Source organism: Vipera ursinii, assembly GCF_947247035.1.
Source record: "Vipera ursinii genome assembly, chromosome: 1".
NCBI classification, from domain to species: domain Eukaryota; kingdom Metazoa; phylum Chordata; class Lepidosauria; order Squamata; family Viperidae; genus Vipera; species Vipera ursinii.
In genome coordinates, this window is record NC_139512.1 from 224,543,150 (window position 1) to 224,561,101 (window position 17,952).

The 17,952-nt window shown below is 41.0% G+C and overlaps 1 protein-coding gene across 1 annotated transcript in view; it reads left to right on the forward strand.

The window, feature by feature from the left end:
* The window catches only part of ARHGEF10 (Rho guanine nucleotide exchange factor 10), a gene marked incomplete at its 5' end in the record, with an annotated part of 99,254 nt that overhangs the window by 64,592 nt on the left and 16,710 nt on the right, over positions 1 to 17,952 (forward strand). The window contains 2 exons of the mRNA XM_083350007.1: positions 3,606 to 3,763; positions 8,003 to 8,145. Of these exons, the coding sequence (XP_083206133.1) occupies positions 3,606 to 3,763; positions 8,003 to 8,145 (301 nt within the window). The remainder of the gene's footprint in view (positions 1 to 3,605; positions 3,764 to 8,002; positions 8,146 to 17,952) is intronic.

A 17,952-nucleotide genomic window follows, 5' to 3' on the forward strand; every position in this document is an offset into this window, starting at 1 on the left:
GCAGTCCAAGGGACTTGCAGGAGTCTTCTCCAGCACCATAGTTCAAAGGCCTCAATTCTTTGGTGCTCAGTCTTTCTTATGGTCCAACTTTCACAGCCATACATTACAACTGGAAAAACCATAGCCTTGACTATACGCACTTTTGTTGGCAGGGTGATGTCTTTGCTTTTTAGTGTGCTGTCTAGATTTGCCATGGCTTTCCTCCCCAGGAACAAACGTTTTTAATTTCTTGGCTGCATTCCCCATCTGCGGTGATCATGGAGCCCAGGAAAATAAAATCTGTCGCTGCCTCCATTTCTTCCATCTATTTGCCAGGAATTGAGAGGGCTGGATGCCATGATCTTGGTTTTCTTAATGTTAAGTTTTAAGCCAACGTTTGCACTCTCCTTCTTCACCCGCAACAAGATGTTCTTTAGTTCCTCTTCACTTTCTGCCATTAGAGTGGTATCATCCGCATATCTTAGGTTGTTGATATTTCTCCCAGCAATCTTAATTCCAACTTTTGATTCATCTAGTCCTGCCTTTCTCATGATGTGCTCTGCATATACATTAAACAGGCAGGGCGACAGTATGCAGCCTTGCCGGACTCCTTTCCAAATTTTGAATCAATCAGTGGTTCCATGTCCAGTTCTCACTGTTGCTTCTTGACCCGCATATAGGTTTCTCAAGAGACAAATAAGATGGTCTGGTACTCCCATCTCTTTAAGAACTTGCCACAGTTTGTTGTGATCCACACAATCAAAGGCTTTAGCATAGTCAATGAAGCGGATGTAGATGCTTTTCTGGAACTCCCTAGCTTTCTCCATGATCCAGCGTATGTTGGCTATTTGATCTCTAGTTCCTCTGCCTCTTCGAAATCCTGCCTGTACTTCTGATAGTTCTCAATCCACATACTGCTGGAGTCTAGCTTGTAGGATTTTAAGCCTAACTTTACTAGCATGTGAAATGAGTGAAATGGTGTGATAGTTTGAACATTCTTTGGCACTGCCTTTCTTTGGAATTGGAAGGTAAACTGATCTTTTCCAATCCTGTGGCCACTGTTTTCCAAATTTGCTGGCAAATTGAGTGTAGCACTTTTACTGCCATTTTGGTCCTTTATCATGCCCATTTTTGCATGAAACGTTCCCTTCATCTCTCCAATTTTCTTGAAGAGACCTCTGGTCCTCCCTATTCTATTGTTTTCTTCTATTTCTTTGCACTGTTCATTTAAGAAGGCATTCTTATCTCTTCTAGCTATTCTCCAATTCTGCATTCAGTTGGGTGTATCTTTCTTTTTCTCCCTTGCCTTTCGCTTCCCTCCTTTCCTCAGCTATTTGCAAAGCTTCCCCAGACAGCCATTTTGCTTTCTTGCATTTCTTTTTCTTTGGGATGGCTTTAGTTGTTACCTCTTGTACAATGCTGCGAACCTCCGTCCATAGTTCTTCAGACACTCTGTCTATCAGATCTAATTCCTTAAATCTATTTGTCACCTCTACTGTGTATTTATCAGGGATATGATTTAGTTCATATCTGAGTGGCCTAGTGCTTTTCCCTACTTTCTTCAGTTTAAGCCTAAATTTTGCAACAAGAAGCTCATGGTCTGAGCCACAGTCAGCTCCTGGTCTTGTTTTTACTGACTGTATAGAGCTTCTCCATCTTTGGCTGCAGAGCACATAGTCAATCTGATTTCTGTGTTGACCGTCTGGTGATGTCCATGTGTAGAGCCGTCTCTTGGGTTGTTGAAAAAGAGTGTTTGCTATGACCATCGTATTCTCTTCACAAAATTCTATCAGCCTGTGCCCTGCTTCATTTTGTACTCCATGGCCAAACTTGCCTGTTATTCCGGTTATCTTTTGGCTTCCTACTTTAGCATTCCAATCCCGCATGATGATAAGGACATCGGTTTTTGGTGTTAGTTCTATAAGGTGCTGTAGGGCTTCATAGAACCGGTCAATTTCATGCTCTTCAGCACCACTGGTTGGGACATAGACTTGGACTACTGTGATATTGAATGGTTTGCCTTGAATTCAAACTGAGATCATTCTGTCATTTTGGGGATTGTATCCCAGTATTGTTTTTCCTACTCTTTTATTGACTATGAAGGCTTCTCCATTTCTTCTGAGGGATTCTTGCCCACAGTAGTATACCTGATGGTCATCTGAATTAAATTCACCCATTCCTGTCCATTTTAGTTTGCTGATTCCTAAGATGTTGGTGTTCAGTCTTGTCATCTCTTGTTTGACCACGTCCAGCTTTCCTTGATTCATAGATCTTACATTCCAGGTTCCTATGGAGAAAAAAATCTTTATAGCATCGGACTTTCCTTTCACCACCAGATATATCCACAGCTGAGTGTCCTTTTGGCTTTGGCCCAGTCACTTCATTCTTTCTGGCACTACTAGTATAGCCTTCTGCTCTTCCCCAGTAGCATATTGGACGCCTTCCGACCTGAGGGCCTCATCTTCCAGCGTCATATCATTTTGCCTTTCGGTACTGTCCATAGGGTTTTCATGGCAAAGATACTTGAGTGGGTTGCCATTTCCTTCTCCAGTGGATCACATTTTGTCAGAACTCTCTGCTATGACCTGTCCGTCTTGGGTGGCCCTGCACAGCATAGCTCATAGCTTCATTGAATTACTCAAGCCCCTTCGCCACGACAAGGCAGTAATCCATGAAGGGGTGGCTAAATCTAATCATACTTATTTTGAAAGATCTAATTTATTTAAAACTCTGCCCATCCCTATAGGAAAAGTTACGTTGCATTTAAACAAGTGAGGATGATTTCCCTTTCTTAGCAAGCAGTGGGGTATATTCAGAAGTAAAATAGTATTTTTGTGGTCATTTCCCACTAATAAATTAAGGCAAACGTATTGAGTATTCTGTAGTAATATGGCCTTAAACTTGATGAAATGTTTCAGTTACTGATGGTCCATCTTTCACCCTCTCATTCTCCTTCTTTCAATAATTCCATGGATCATGGTTCTAGTAGTCCTGTAGGCCAACAAAAAAGCAGTAATATTTAAAAGTCTAAGATGTATGAGATGCAGATTTAGGTATTGAAAATTCTGCGTGATAAAGAAAATATTCTCATTCAAGTGGGAAGCATTCTTTTTCTTGCATTAGAAGAAATGTACGGTTCCCTCTGTTTTCCCCCAATCTCTGCATAAGTGTCTCGGAAAGTATACTTTGTGTTTTGTAGCTGACAAATTCTCTCCTCATAAATTCTGAAATAGAATAGAAATATAGAGTTTGTAGATTGACTTCAGCTTTACTAGATTTGGGTTTGGATTGTAAATTCTAAAATAATGTTACTTTTAGACTGTGTCTAAGATAGTCTCATATAATATGCATTTGTTTTGTTTCATCTAATACAGACAATATATACCATGAAGTTTGGCCATGCAGAACATCAATGCTGTCACATGTACGGTATATGGGTATGTGTCTGTGTACAGACGTACACACCCACACACATCCTACACACAGAGCCCTGCATTAGGTGTTACAAAAAACAAAGAGTAAAAAAGCATAGAATGGAAGAAATTCTTGAGTGTAATGCTGAATCTGTTTTCCTTTATTGTTTTTATATCATGATTTTTAAAATATTTTCTGTTCTTCTTAAATAGCATTTCGGTTTACAAAAGTAGTCAAGGATCCAAGAAAGTCCGTCTACAACACTTCTTTGCTCCCGAGAAGTCTACTGTGATGAGCTTAGCATACAAGACTCACCATTTATTTGCTGGCCTAGTCAATGGAAACATTGCAATCTACTCCAAATTGGAAGGTATAGGAATGTTATGAGATATCCAGAAGGGTTTCATAGTTGAAGTGTTTATAGACACAGATTCCATTACTGTGTTTCTTTTTTTTTTTTTTCTAACTTCATATTCACATTTTCATTGCTGTTGGCATCAGTGGTCATCAGAAATTGCATATAGGTTTGAAAAATCTGCTTAGTCTGTAATTTCTTAAGCAGTACTTGTTTCAGTTTTTCCATGCCGATTGGAAATAGGAGCTCTTACATTACAAACAGGTTCCTGGGCCAGCTACATATACTGTCATTCCTAATTGCAGTTTTTCCAGTAGTTCCAATAGTCTTTTCTAATTGAGGAGAATTTGGGTGTGCTGGCCCATTTCTTGTAAGTCTTTTACTCCACCTGAAAATTAGGGGAACTGCAGCCTTTTCACAGCTGAAGAGCAGTAGGATGGGGAAGTCTACTGAAGATACTGAATGTTTAGTTCATAAGGAATTAATTCCAAATCTTTCTAAGAGGTGGCATGAATATTATGTTTTTAAGATATAACATAAAATGGCTTTAAGGCTGTATCTTGCGCATGCCCGCGCACACTATCTTTAAAGTATTTATTGTAGTATTAATTGAAAAATAATGTACATTTAAATGTTTATGCCAGAATCTGTCCTGTTCCATGTGTTGATCTCCTCAAAGTGGTCTAGTACAGCGGTCCCCAACCTTTCTGGCTTGGCAGAGGGGGAAGAGGGGATGGTTCTGTGTGAGTGGCAGGCATGCGCATGAACTCGTGCAGCTCCATTTGTGTGAGCAGCCGGCATGCCCACTGCTTACAGAAATGGAACTTCAAGTGTGAGCGCCCATCGCTAGTGCAAGCAGAGCTGCACGCGTGTGTGTGCATGCTCACCCATCCCTTACACTGCCCGGTAGTGAGCCGTGGCCCAGAGGTTGGGGATCTCTGATCTAGTATATACTTGTTAAAAACAAGGCTCCTCATTTACTCCTCTTTGTTAACTTTTAATACATTTAAATCAAAATAATGATCAGTGGAGTTCCTTGGTGTCCTGTGAATCCAACCTGGGTAATCAAATGTCTGCAAAGCAAACAACCACACCAGAGAGCACCAAGAATCCTACAATTCAACCACGAGCTAAAAATATTGTCTTCTATTGCAATAATGAGCTTCAGTATAGTGTGAGGTTTAAAATTATGAAATATCTTGGTTGTTTATGGAGAAAGGGTTAAATTTCGACTTCCTCAGCCTCTGCATCTTACAAACACATGTGCAGTTCTTGTTTCTTTATGCAGATTACAAATAGTAAAACACTTGCCTGGTACATTGTCATCTTAGACAGGACATAGATTTCCAAGTATTTGATTCAATTCTGTTAATTTTATTGTGATTGTTGAACTTCTCAATATTCCTAATAGTAGGATGGTATATTTTTGCAAATAATGCAGAGCCAGTTATCAGCAACAGATATTTAAAACTTCTTTATTTATATCACAAATAGCTGGGTGTATATTAAGAAGAGAGATCAAAGCACATCCATTATATAAGGATGGACTCTCTTTAATGCAGGTCTGTGTTCAGCCGCGTTTGCAATGTCCTTTAGGTTTGCTGTGATTGTGGCTCTTTTTATGTCTAAAGAAAGCACACACAGTGGTCTCTGCGTTCCTTTCTTCCCAGCTAAACATTTGCTTCCTCTCTGTTTGTAACATTTTTAAAATACTAACACAAACTATTTTTATTTATTTAAATCATTTATTTAGCTGCTTATCTGATAACCAGTTTTGAGCTGCTTTCAATCAAAAGTTAAAAAAGCATGAAAGAAACAGTCATAATGAAAAGAGAGGAAAGGAGGGGAGAAAAAGAAAAACTAAAATGAAATAAAAAGAAGCTTCCAGTTTCCTTGGCAGCAAATTTAAGCAGAATTACAAAATTATTTCTTACTCCATGATTACAAAAGAAATCTCTCTCTTTCTCACAGTTTGTAACTATAATCATTGTCGTCTCAAGCTGCTTTTCCAATCATGCTGAAGAAGCAGCTTAATGAAACGCTGACCTATTTTGTCAGATGTATAATAAAGGCTGGGACAGAGGATTTGACCCAGTCATAATTAGTACAGGTTGACATTGGAGAATCCAAGTTGCACTGCTTAATTCTGCAGTTCAGAATATTTTTCATCCAAGTTTGCCAGTAATTCCTGGCATTGCCAGTTTTGTGTAAGTATCAGCAGCAGAATTTTTTTTTGAAATGCAGGTATATTTCTCTCAGCCTCTAATGCCGCTTAACATTCACATTCAGAGAGTTCATGTGTTATATTTCAGTTGCTCTCATGGTACAGGAGAAAATCATCTGGTCAGTCTTTAATGTCCTGCCCAAAAAGCCCTTATATTTTATTCAGAGGGAGAGATTCCATGATCCTTATTCCGGTGATATCTCCAGTTCATTTATTGATGTGACATTATTTATAAATCATCTTCCAGGGGCATTCGAGGCAATGTACAAAAATTAGGTATTCTGTATCATTTAAAAGAAAAGTAACAATCTTACACCCTAAAAAATGACAGGAAGAGAGCATTTGTCATCGTAAGACCAGAAAAGAACTTTAAAGGCCATTAGAATTTCAACTTGACAATGCAGTCTTGGTCATCGGGAATACAAACTCTGAGGAAGGTTAGTTTGATCTCAGTTGGAAATGGTGTAGACTCAGGGCACTTCTGTCAAAAAGTCTCTGTCCAGGTAGAGATAAATTACTTTTTAGATATTATTTTGTATGTTTGGGGCAGGTTTGTGTATCCCAAGTTCTTTAGAGCTGTATAGGTTAGTATTGGCATCTTGAACTGGGCAGTGTTCAGCTATTCAGAATTCAGTAAAATGATCTGGTTAAAACTGGCCTAATATTTCAGAGAGAACTGTAGTGTTGAAAGAGGCAAATACAACTGAATTTTAACTGAATGTTAAATGTCTGGTCTTTATTTATTCTTTTAAGGTTTTATATTGCATTTTAATTATACGACTTTAAGCTGCTTAGGGTCACCTTGATGAAATGGGCAGCATAGAGACTTAATAATAAATAAATACAACTCAATTGATTATTACCCAGCTACCTAAGTCAGTTGAAGAATTTAAATACTGAATAGGTGTTTTTTTTCCTAAGGAGGAATTGCTATAATGATAATATCATGAAATGTTTTTGTTTTGCTGTTACTATATATGGATCCCTTCAATTGTTGATGATAGCTGTAATTCTGAATAATCACTGAAGTAAATATTAATTTCAAAAGTGTTCAAACTGAATTTCTTTTAACTATTGCTAAGTATTTTTAGTCTTGCTCTGCTGAGATAAAAACAAGCCAGTATGTAATCATTTATCTTATTGTTTATGCACCATTGCACTACTCAATTAACAATCTCTGCTCACAGGGCCAATTTAGCAGCTCTGTTGAAATGCCAGTGAGGCTACACAATAGAGAAAATAAGGAAGCTATTGAGTAGTAAGATGAATACTACCTAAATCAAACAGAAGAGAACTCTCTTCTCCATTGCTGGAGGGCAAAGAGAAGGTTATTATATTTAATTAAATGGAATTCATGACAAATCCTGAGTTACTGTCCAGAATTAGCTTTCTATTACTTTGAACTCCTGTTTTCTCTTTGTGTTGTGACTGTTGTGCAAAGAGAACTGTCAAATGTTGAGAGGGAGGTTGGCAATTAGTGGAATATTTCCAATTATAAAATGAAGCAGTGGAATTAAAAATGCTAATACGTGACAACAGATTTTGTTTTTAACAATCCAGTTCACTTCCTCTTGTAATATTTGAAAAAATATCATTGTATAGGTTTCTCCCAGACATGCAAGGGTGGCCAGTACCTTTGTAAGGGTTTAAAGACCCATTCATTCATTCATTCATTCATTCATTCATTCATTCATTCATTCAATATCTGTAGCCACCCATCTCAGTCAATAACTCTGGGCAGCTTACAATTTAAAATTATACCATAATTTAAACAATAAAAACATTTTAAAACAGAACCAATGGTAAAAAAAACCATCCAAAATAAACATAAGTATATGATCCTTTTAAATACCCACCCTCTGGCTATAGACTTTGCTTAAAAATGGTTTTGGAATAGAACAAAAGGTAAGAAAAATCCATTTTGAGGCAAGAATATGTTATCATTAATAAGTATAGCAAGGTATTATATAAATGAAGTGATTTTCTTTTTAAAAAAAACAATTAAATGTCTTCATTTCTTTCTGCAAAAGATGGGACCTGGAACTCAGAACCACAGAAAATAGTGAAATTGGGAGTTCTTCCTGTCAGAGGTCTTCTTGTGATGGAGGAAACCATATGGGCTGCTTCTGGTGGACAGATATTTATAATTAATACGGAAAGTCATGCTATAGAGGTAAAAATAATTCCACTTCATTTTGTGGCTTTTAATTTCCTATATGAGGTGTAAGCCTATTCTTGCACATGAAAATAAAGTTAAGGTCTCTTTGGATTTTACTCTGCTAATCGTGAGCAACTCTAGCGAGCAGTGCTCATCTCCATTTCTTAAGCCAAAAAGCCAAGTGTTGTCTGAAGATGTTTCCACAGTCATGTGGCCAGTGTGACATTATGCCGCAACACAGACCGTACGGCAAAACGCAAAATGCAGTTACCTTCCCACATGCTTATACGTAGTACCTATTTATCTAATTGCATTGGCATGCTTTCCAACTGCTCGGAGCTGGGGCAAGTGACAGGAGATCACTTCATCTTGTGGCACTCGAGTCTCAAACTGTAGACCTTTAATGCTCTTAAGACTCAAGAAGGCAAATATACGTGTCCCAGGTCTAAGACTCAGTGTACTAACTGTGAGCCACAGTGTCCAACATGATTATAGGGATAATTAGCATTATGATCATGTGGCTCATGTGTGGATTCTTTAAAAACTAATGCTTTCTATGCTGAATGCAGATTTTTTTTATTTTTATTTTTTTACATTTGCCGGCCCTTTTTAAAACTGTCAGTCGAACTAATGAATGAACTAACACGTTAGATGCTTATTTGAATCAGCCATATCAACCATACAAGACTGTCAAGTCTGTGCCTACAATTTCTATTTCTTGGTATTCTTCAATTTTTAATTGTCTACAGTAGACTTGCCACCATCCATTCAAGTTATACCAGGAATATCATTGCCAGAATTCCTAGGATATCAACTTGGAGAATACAAGAATATCATCTTAGAGACGTGGAAAGGAGTAGATTGATTGTATTTGTATTTCCCACCTACTGAATGTGGTTGAATAATCTGAAATCCAAGCTTTTGCTTTTAGTGAACAGCTTTTTAAAAATTCCTAAATATTTGTCTCTGATATTGTTGTCTTTCCAACTCGGTAGACCATCTTTTTGGGGGTGGGGGGTGGGGTGGGGGCTGTATCTTTTTGCATCAGATTGTCCATCTTAAATAAAAAGGGTTTCTTTAATGATCTTTTGATATAATAGTAAAATGTAACAGTCTGTAATGGATGGCTTTAATTTCGCTGAATATTAATTGCAGCATTTAATCATTCAGAAGGGATGATCTGTGATATGCATTAGTGCATTTTATTCTTATAGAATGATCTTGGCCATTCCATTCCTTCTTTTTTTTGCCTTTAGGAGTCCTATTAGTATCTCCTTGCCTTGAAGTTAGATACAAAATGAAATAACATGCATAACATACAAACATCACCATTTTCTTTTCTTTTTTCTTTTCTTTCATTTTTTGCATAATATATACTCACTAGTATCGTTCCTTTCTTTCCTCGTTATCAATTCTCCAGTCTTGGACAGCCATTGGAGTAGGTCATAACAGAACTGGTCTCTTCAATGGCTCTGTGGTAGTGGGAGCTAACATGGAAGGAAAAGTATGAAATCAGAGTGCTTTTATTATTTATTTGTATCCCACCTTTATTATTACAAATAACCCAAGGCGGTGAACATATCCAACGCACCTTCCTGTTCCCCCAAAATAACCACCATGTGAGGAGAGTTGGGCTGAGAGAGAGTGACTGGTCCAAGGTCACCCAGCTGGCTTTCATGGCTAAAGTGGGTCAGTCTCCCAGTTTCTAGCCTCGTGCCTTAACTACTAACTTAGACCAACTGGGTCTCCAAAGAACTTATTGTAGTAAGTGCAGTTTGTAGTAGGTTTGTTACTTGTAGTATAACAGAATTAAATTGCTATTTGGATAGACAAAGTTTTCGGAAGACAATAAGCTGAACAATGAAACACAGATTTTTTTTTAGAGGTATGTACTCGTATGTATGGGTAAGAATCATTGTTCTATAATGATTAAAGGACTGGAATAGCAGCAAGAAGATTCAGGTTCCAGTCCTCCCCTAGACATGAAAACTGGTTGTGTTTGGGCTAGTCTCTCATCCCTGGACTAGGAAGTGAAAAGTCATCTAACAAAACACAGTGGGCCATGATTAGTCATAATCTTCAATGACTGCAGTGACTTCATTTGTATGTAAAGAAATAAAATATATAAGATAGGACTGCAAGTGTATGACCACTTCAGCTTTCCTGGCTGAGAATGGGGTAAGGCAAGAGCTAACACAGACTGATGGACTCTGTCCTCAGCTGATCTTTTTCCTGTAAGCTGCTGATTGTTCCCTACTGCCTGACCAGTTTGAATCCCCAGGGGTCCCTACCTTAGATAAAAGCACTGATTGCAGGAAATGTTAATAATACTCCCAATGAAGGAGAATAATAAAATAATACTCATGAAACATGTTCTCTCTCTCTCTCTCTCTCTCTCTCTCTCTCTCTCTCTCTCTCTCTCTCTCTCTCTGTGTGTGTGTGTGTGTGTGTGTGTGTGTCTGTCTGTCTCTCTCTCTCTCTCACACACACACACACACACACAGAAAGAGAGAGAATTAGCAGTCTTGGAAAAATTTCCTTCCTTGGTGCTGTAGCCAACAAGCAGGAGAAACAGGAATTTGAGATAGATGAATAGTTAGATACTGCAGATATGCTTTTGATTTGATCAAACTTCATTATTATTATTATTATTATTATTATTATTATTATTATTATTATTATTATTATTATTATTATTATTATTATATTTTTATACCGCCCTTCTCCCGAAGGACTCAGGGCGGTGTACAGGGCAATAAATACAAAAACAGGATACAAAAGTTAAAAGCGATTAAATAAATGCCCAAGGTTAAAACAATAATTAAGATGTATTAAAACCCCAACCCTAACCCATCAGACCAGGTCAGACTGCTCAAATAGATACGTTTTTAGATCGCGCCGGAAGGAGCGAAGGTCGGGGGCCATCCGGAGCTCAACCGGCAAGCGGTTCCATAGGTCTGGCGTGCCCACAGAGAACGCTCTCCCCCTGGGGGCCACCAATCGACATTCTTTGATCGGAGGCACCCTGAGGAGGCCCTCTCTGTGGGAGCGCACTGGACGGAGGGATGTTGACGCCGGCCGCAGGTGTTGCCATAGGTAATCCGGACCCATGCCATGTAGGGCTTTGTAAGTCATTACTAACACCTTGAATCTCAGCCGGAGGGCAACCGGCAGCCAATGCAGCTCGCGGAGCAAAGGTGTAACATGGGAGTATCGGGAAACCCCCAGCACAACTCGCGCGGCTGCATTCTGCACCAGTTGGAGCCTCCGAGTGGACTTCAAGGGCAGCCCCATGTAGAGAGCATTACAGTAGAAGTCACGAGCGCATGAGTGACTGTACGCAAGGCATCCCGTTCTAGATAGGGTCGCAACTGGCGCACCAGGCGAACCTGGGCAAAGGCCCCCCTAGTCACAGCTCCAATATGCTCTTCTAAAGAGAGCTGTGAATCTAGAAGGACCCCCAAGTTGCGCGCCCTATCTACGGGGGGTAATAGTTCACCCCCCATGGCCAGAGATGGGATAATCGGAATTTCCCGGGATGCCGACACGAACAGCCACTCAGTCTTGTCAGTGTTGAGTCGAAGCCTGTTCCTCCCCATCCAGACCCGGACCGCCTCCAGGCAGCGGGACATCACGTCGAGGGCATCACTGGGGTGGTTTGGAGTCAAAATAAAAAGCTGGGTATCAACAGCATATTGATGATACCCAACTCCAAAACCACGAATGATCTCACCCAGCGGCTTCATATAGATGTTGAACAGGAGAGGCGAGAGAACCGATCCCTGAGGAACTCCACAAATGAGAGGCCTCAAGGTCGATTTCTGCCCCCCTGCCAACACCAACTGCGAGCATCCCAGAAGGTAGGAGGAGAACCACTGGAGAACTGTGCCTCCCACTCCTAACCCCCTGAGACGTCGCAGCAGGATACCATGGTCGATGGTATCAAAAGCCGCTGAGAGGTCTAAAAGGACTTGGACAGAGGAGCAGCCCCTGTCCCGAGCCCGCCAGAGATCATTCACCAGCGCGACCAATGCCGTCTCCGTGCTGTACCCGGGCCTGAAACCCGATTGGTACGGGTCTAGATAATCAGCTTCATCCAAGAACAAAGGGAGCTGTTGCGCCACCACGCTCTCAACAACCTTCGCCAGAAAGCGAAGGTTGGAGACCGGACGAAAGTTGTTTAATATTGCTGGGTCCAAGGCAGGCTTCTTGAGGAGGGGTCTCACCACCGCCTCCTTCAAGGCGGCGGGAAAGCTACCCTCACTCAAAGAGGCAGTAATCACTGCCTGAAGCCAGCCTCGTGTCCCATCCCGGGCCGCATAAGTCAGCCAGGAGGGACACGGGTCCAACAAACACGTGGTGGAGCTCAGCTTCCCCATGATCTTGTCCACTTCTTCAGGAGTCACAGGGTCGAACTCTTCCCAGATTAAATCGACATGGCTGTCCGTATCCTCATCGTCAGACTGCCCAGTCGGAGTCCAGACCGGTCCGGATCCGAGCGATTTTGTCCGACAGAAATCGACTAAACTCCTCGGCTCGACCCTGCAAGGGTTCCTCCCTCACCTCCTGATTAAGGAGAGAGTGAGTTACTCTAAACAGGGCAGCCGGGCGATTATCTGCGGACGCGATGAGGGTGGCAAAGTGGTTAGACCTTGCCACCCTCATCGCCACGAGATAAGTTCTCGTGAACGACCTTAGACGTAACCGGTCGGATTCGGATCGGCTGGATCTCCAACAGCTCTCTAGGCCCCGTCTCCGACGCTTCATCTCCCGGAGCTCCATGGAGAACCATGGAGCCCATTGGGATCTGCACCGGGTCAAGGGCCGCATGGGTACAACTTGGTCGAGTGCCTCTGTGGCTGCCCTTTCCCAGGCTTCCACTAGGGCATCGACCAAGCTGTGAGCAAAGGAGGCAGGTGGGGGCCCAAGCGCCGTCTGGAACCACTCAGGGTCCATCAGGCGCCTAGGACGGAAACCATCTTATTGGCTTCATGATTTATGCAGCCTGAAAGTGGAGCAAAGATGCAATTTCTCCGTGCGTTACTCTTCTTATATCCTGTCCAAAGTGGCACTCTCAATTCTGTGATGCAGCCAGCTGGGATCCTCACACTCATCACAACTCTCCTGCCCTTTTATTTATGTATTGCCGTATTGCCAGGCTCCAGTGATTTGTAATCAATAAAAACAAATAGTCCCATAAAACCCTAGGTTTTGTAATCTTCATAAAGGGTAAAACACATGGAATATAAAATGAAAAAAAAAATCAGGAAGGAAGCAGCCCACTGGTGCAGTAAAATGAAATTATCTGCCATTTTCCAAAGGAAAAAAAGGACAATATGGGATCCATCCTGACCGCGGAAGTTAAACTGTTCCATATTGGTGGGTCAGCCACCAAGATGACCTGCCTCTAGATCTCTGTTCACACCAATCTCCCTCCTATTATTATCCACCACCACCCCCTTTCTCACATAATTGCAGTCATGTTGCTGCTTAAATTTGGCAATACTTTGTGCTAACAAGCACAAAACAAAGCCCTTAGGCACAGTTGAATCTTTTTCACATTTTCAGTATTTTCGAGGCATAAGAACAAATTATTTGGCAGATTGCATTGCATTGCTGTTGCTTCCTACCCACTGTTCCTTCCTTGCTGTTTATGTTTTGATGCTTGGACTTTTCCTGGAATCCCAGATTCAAGCTGAGGTCAGCTCCACTTGAAAGTATTTTTGTTCTAAGCTTCATGCCAACCACAGTGATACTTCTTGTTTTGGTGGTTATGGGGTACGTGTTTAGCTAGAAATAATGTTACATTTTAGGAATGATTGAAATATATCGCAGCTTTCATAAACAATCGTCCTTGGCTGGAAGGGAAATTTTCTGAAGCCTTTGCCTCAAACAGAGCTAGCACAGACATGTGCCAGTCTCTAGTTCCACTGGAGCTGAAACAGCATTCACGAGAATGCCAAGATAATATATATGTTGGCAACAGAGGAAAGGGACAAGGCTGTGGCCTGTCACTATTTATTTCGCAAGAGAAATTACCTTCTCTGTAACTACTATATGTACTCCCAGAGTAAATCCAAAAGGCTTGGCAATGCGTTAGCATCAGGTTTACAATGCTTCCTAAAAGGGTCTACGCAAGCAAAGCAGGATATAAGAGCTGGTGTAGTGGTGAATGTGCTGGCCTAGAAACTAGGAGTCTGGTTGGGCTACTTCGGCTCGTTCCTCTCTGTAAACCCACCCCACCCCACAGGATTGTTGTTGGGAAAATAGGCAGGAGTGTTAGGTATATTTGCTAGCTTGATTTGGCAATAAATGGGTAGATAAAAACCTATTATGTTACATAATGTGAAATCACAGCTGCCAGTTCCTTAGCTGATGCCGGCTTTCCTTTGCGTTGAGCTCTCAAAAACTTAGCATGGTGTAATGTATCACTGTAATAAATGTGCAGATCAAGCAGTGTGGACTTTTGTTACTGGCAAACGGAAATTTTATCAACGCAACGGTTTCCTAAATGCTATTTAAGGTTTTTTGATAGGGCGTCCAGTATTCCAATAACCACTGGGACCCGTACAGCCAGTTTTTTTAAAAATTATTATTAATCACCATCATCATCTTTACAATTTGTTATAATGTTTCTTTCCAGAGTACGGTTGTTCAAAATGAGAGTTTGCAACAGTCCTGGATTCAAGGCACCTGTTCCACTATCTGTGCTTTCCTGCCTATCACTCTTGTGGTAGACTTCATAGGGGCTTGCTAGCTTTCCCTCTTAACCATAATTATACATTCTCCCTTCAATAATTACATATAATTATAACAATGAAAGATTATAATTTGTAATTTAAATTTTCCAAAAACAAACCCTGAAGTATGCCAGATAAATGAAAATACCCTCATTTTTCCTTAATAGCATATATATAAACACGGCCGTTTCTTAAACATAGTAAAATCCCTTCACTTTCCGTGAACAATGAGGCCCATTATACAGAACGTGCTATGCTTGAGAAAGCATTCTGCAGTCCTTGGCAGTGCTCTTTGGGCTGAGAATCACAAAGGATTTTGTGCTGCGTATAAACGGGGGGGAAGCAAAAGATGCAAACTATGCAATGTCGTCTTGTATCAAAAAAAAAAAGTGGTTCTCTCAGGCACCACCGGGATGAAAGAATTGGCTGTAGCTATGAAAATGTGTGCTGGAACTCTTAAGGTTGCCATAGAGCTTTGAGGAAAAGAAAAACGCCGGGCTCTTTAGTCTGAAGGAAGGGGAAGACTTTAGCATGGAATTATGGACCAAGCTAGCTTTCATTCTAGGGCTGCTTCGTTTCGCAGAGAAATGTCTTGGGAGCATGGCAACAACTGTAATGGTTTATCATGGTCTGTGTAAAAGACAGAGAAACAACTGGAGGAGTATGGCTGTTCGTGTGCGCAAGAGGAGAGAGACTCTCACCCAAACATCCGCAAGCAAAATGATTGCATTTCCCTTGCATGAGAAACAGGGTGGTTCTAGACGTTCTGCATCTGATAAAGAATGAGAAGAGGTTGCATGGTACAAAAATGATAAATTAGAGGATGAATGAAAAGGCTTCACAGTCATACCAATTTGTGAGAGAGTTAAAATAGATTCTTTTATTATTGTGCGGAATGTTTCTCATTTTTAAAAATTTCACTCTAGGCTTCTTCAGTGTTGTGATGTAATTTCTGTCAGTTTCAATTCAATTAATGAGCTAATTCTTGCAGGACAGAAGTGTAAGGCACACTATGAGAGAGCTGTGTTAGAACTATGTTAGATTATAGCAGATCACCATGCTCTGGGTTAGGAGAGGTCACAGATTCCTCTAGAGCATTGTGTGGATGTGTGTGCTGTTGCCTGAGGTCATTCATTCCAATGTGTATGTGTGTATTCAGGAATGACTAAGAGCCAGGCTAAAAAAACTTTTAGCTGACGAGTGAAGCACATAAAATTTTGATTTTACTACTTGGATAAATAATTTACCCTTCTTTCAGCAGAGCATGAAAAGTGACACTAGGGATTGCAGCAAGAAGGAAAAATTGGAATAACTGATTCATGATCACAAGTTCTTCAATTTGCAGATGTTAGATGAGAAAATATCATTTTAGAAATCTCAAAAATGTAAAGTGTTTGGCTAATAATCTCGCTTATGGAAAAAAGTAATGTCAATGCATTAGGTAAAGATAAAGGTTCCCCCGCACATGTGTGCTAGTTGTTTCCAACTCTAGGGACTGGTGCTCATCTCCGTTTCAAAGCTGAAGAGCTAGCACTTGTCCGAGGATGTCTCCGTGGTCATGTGGCCGGCATGACTAGACGCCAAAGGCGCACAGAACGCTGTTACCTTCCCACCGTAGTGGTCCCTATTTTTCTACTTGCATTTTTACGTGCTTTCGAACTGCTAGGTTGGCAGAAGCTGGGATGAGTAACAGGCGCTCACTCTGTTACGTGGCACTCGGAATTCAACCCGCCAGACTGCCAACCATCTGATCGAGAAGCTCAGCGTCCTAAACCCACTGAGCCACCGCGTCCCTGTTCTCAACGTATTAGTCTCCTTCATAAAAATACAAGTACATTTGTGTGGATGACATACTACCGTAAGATCAATAAACATTGTAGAGCTGATCATAAAGATGACTTCAGAGCCTGTGGCTAAGAAAAATATTACACTGTTGGTTGCTCCCTAGAGAGAGAGAAAAAAATAGTCGAGTTTTTGAACTGGATTATTAGGAAGAGAACTAATTGTAGCAAGATAATAGAGAAATATGAACATTTTTTCCATCTGTACTTAGGCTGTGCTGATTTGCAAAAAGCATATCCTTGGGCACAGAACAACACTCTGATGGTAGAATGATATTGCTGTGCTGTGTTTTTTTTTCTATCTTCTTGTAAATATTTTTCCTAATACATACTGTTTCTGTATTGTACGAATCTGTAGGCAGATGTCTTTACTGTATCTCTGTTTATAAGATAACCTTGGATCTATTTAATTTCTGCCTGCACAGTTACTATAGATGGGAAAGTTTTATGCCTTGTACAGATCATTGTTGTTGTTGTTGTTAGCTGCGAAGTCGTGTCCGACCCGTCGCGACCCTATGGACAACGTTCCTCCAGGCCTTCCTGTCCTCTACCATCTTCTGGAGTCCATTTAAGCTCACGCCTACTGCTTCAGTGACTCCATCCAGCCACCTCATTCTCTGTCGTCCCCTTCTTCTCTTGCCCTCGATCTTTCCCAGCATTAGGCTCTTCTCCAGTGAGTCCTTCCTTCTCATTAGGTGTCCAAAGTATTTGAGTTTTAGCTTCAGGATCTGGCCTTCTAAAGAACAGTCAGGGTTGATCTCCTCTAGGACTGACCGGTTTGATCGCCTTGCAGTCCAAGGGACTCGCAGGAGTCTTCTCCAGCACCAGAGTTCAAAGGCCTCAATTCTTTGGCGCTCAGCCTTTCTTATGGTCCAACTTTCACTGCCATACATTGCAACTGGGAAGACCATAGCCTTGACTATACGCACTTTTGTTGACAGGGTGATGTCTCTGCTTTTTAGTGTGCTGTCTAGATTTGCCATGGCTTTCCTCCCGAGGAGCAAGCGTCTTTTAATTTCTTGACTACAGTCCCCATCTGCAGTGATCTTGGAGCCCAGGAAAATAAAATCTGTCACTACCTCCATTTCTTCCCCATCTATTTGCCAGGAATTGAGAGGGCCCGATGCCATGATCTTGGTTTTCTTAATGTTTAGTTTCAACCCAACTTTTGCACTCTCCTTCTTCACCCGCAACAAGAGGCTCTTTAGTTCTTCTTCACTTTCTGCCATTAGAGTGGTATC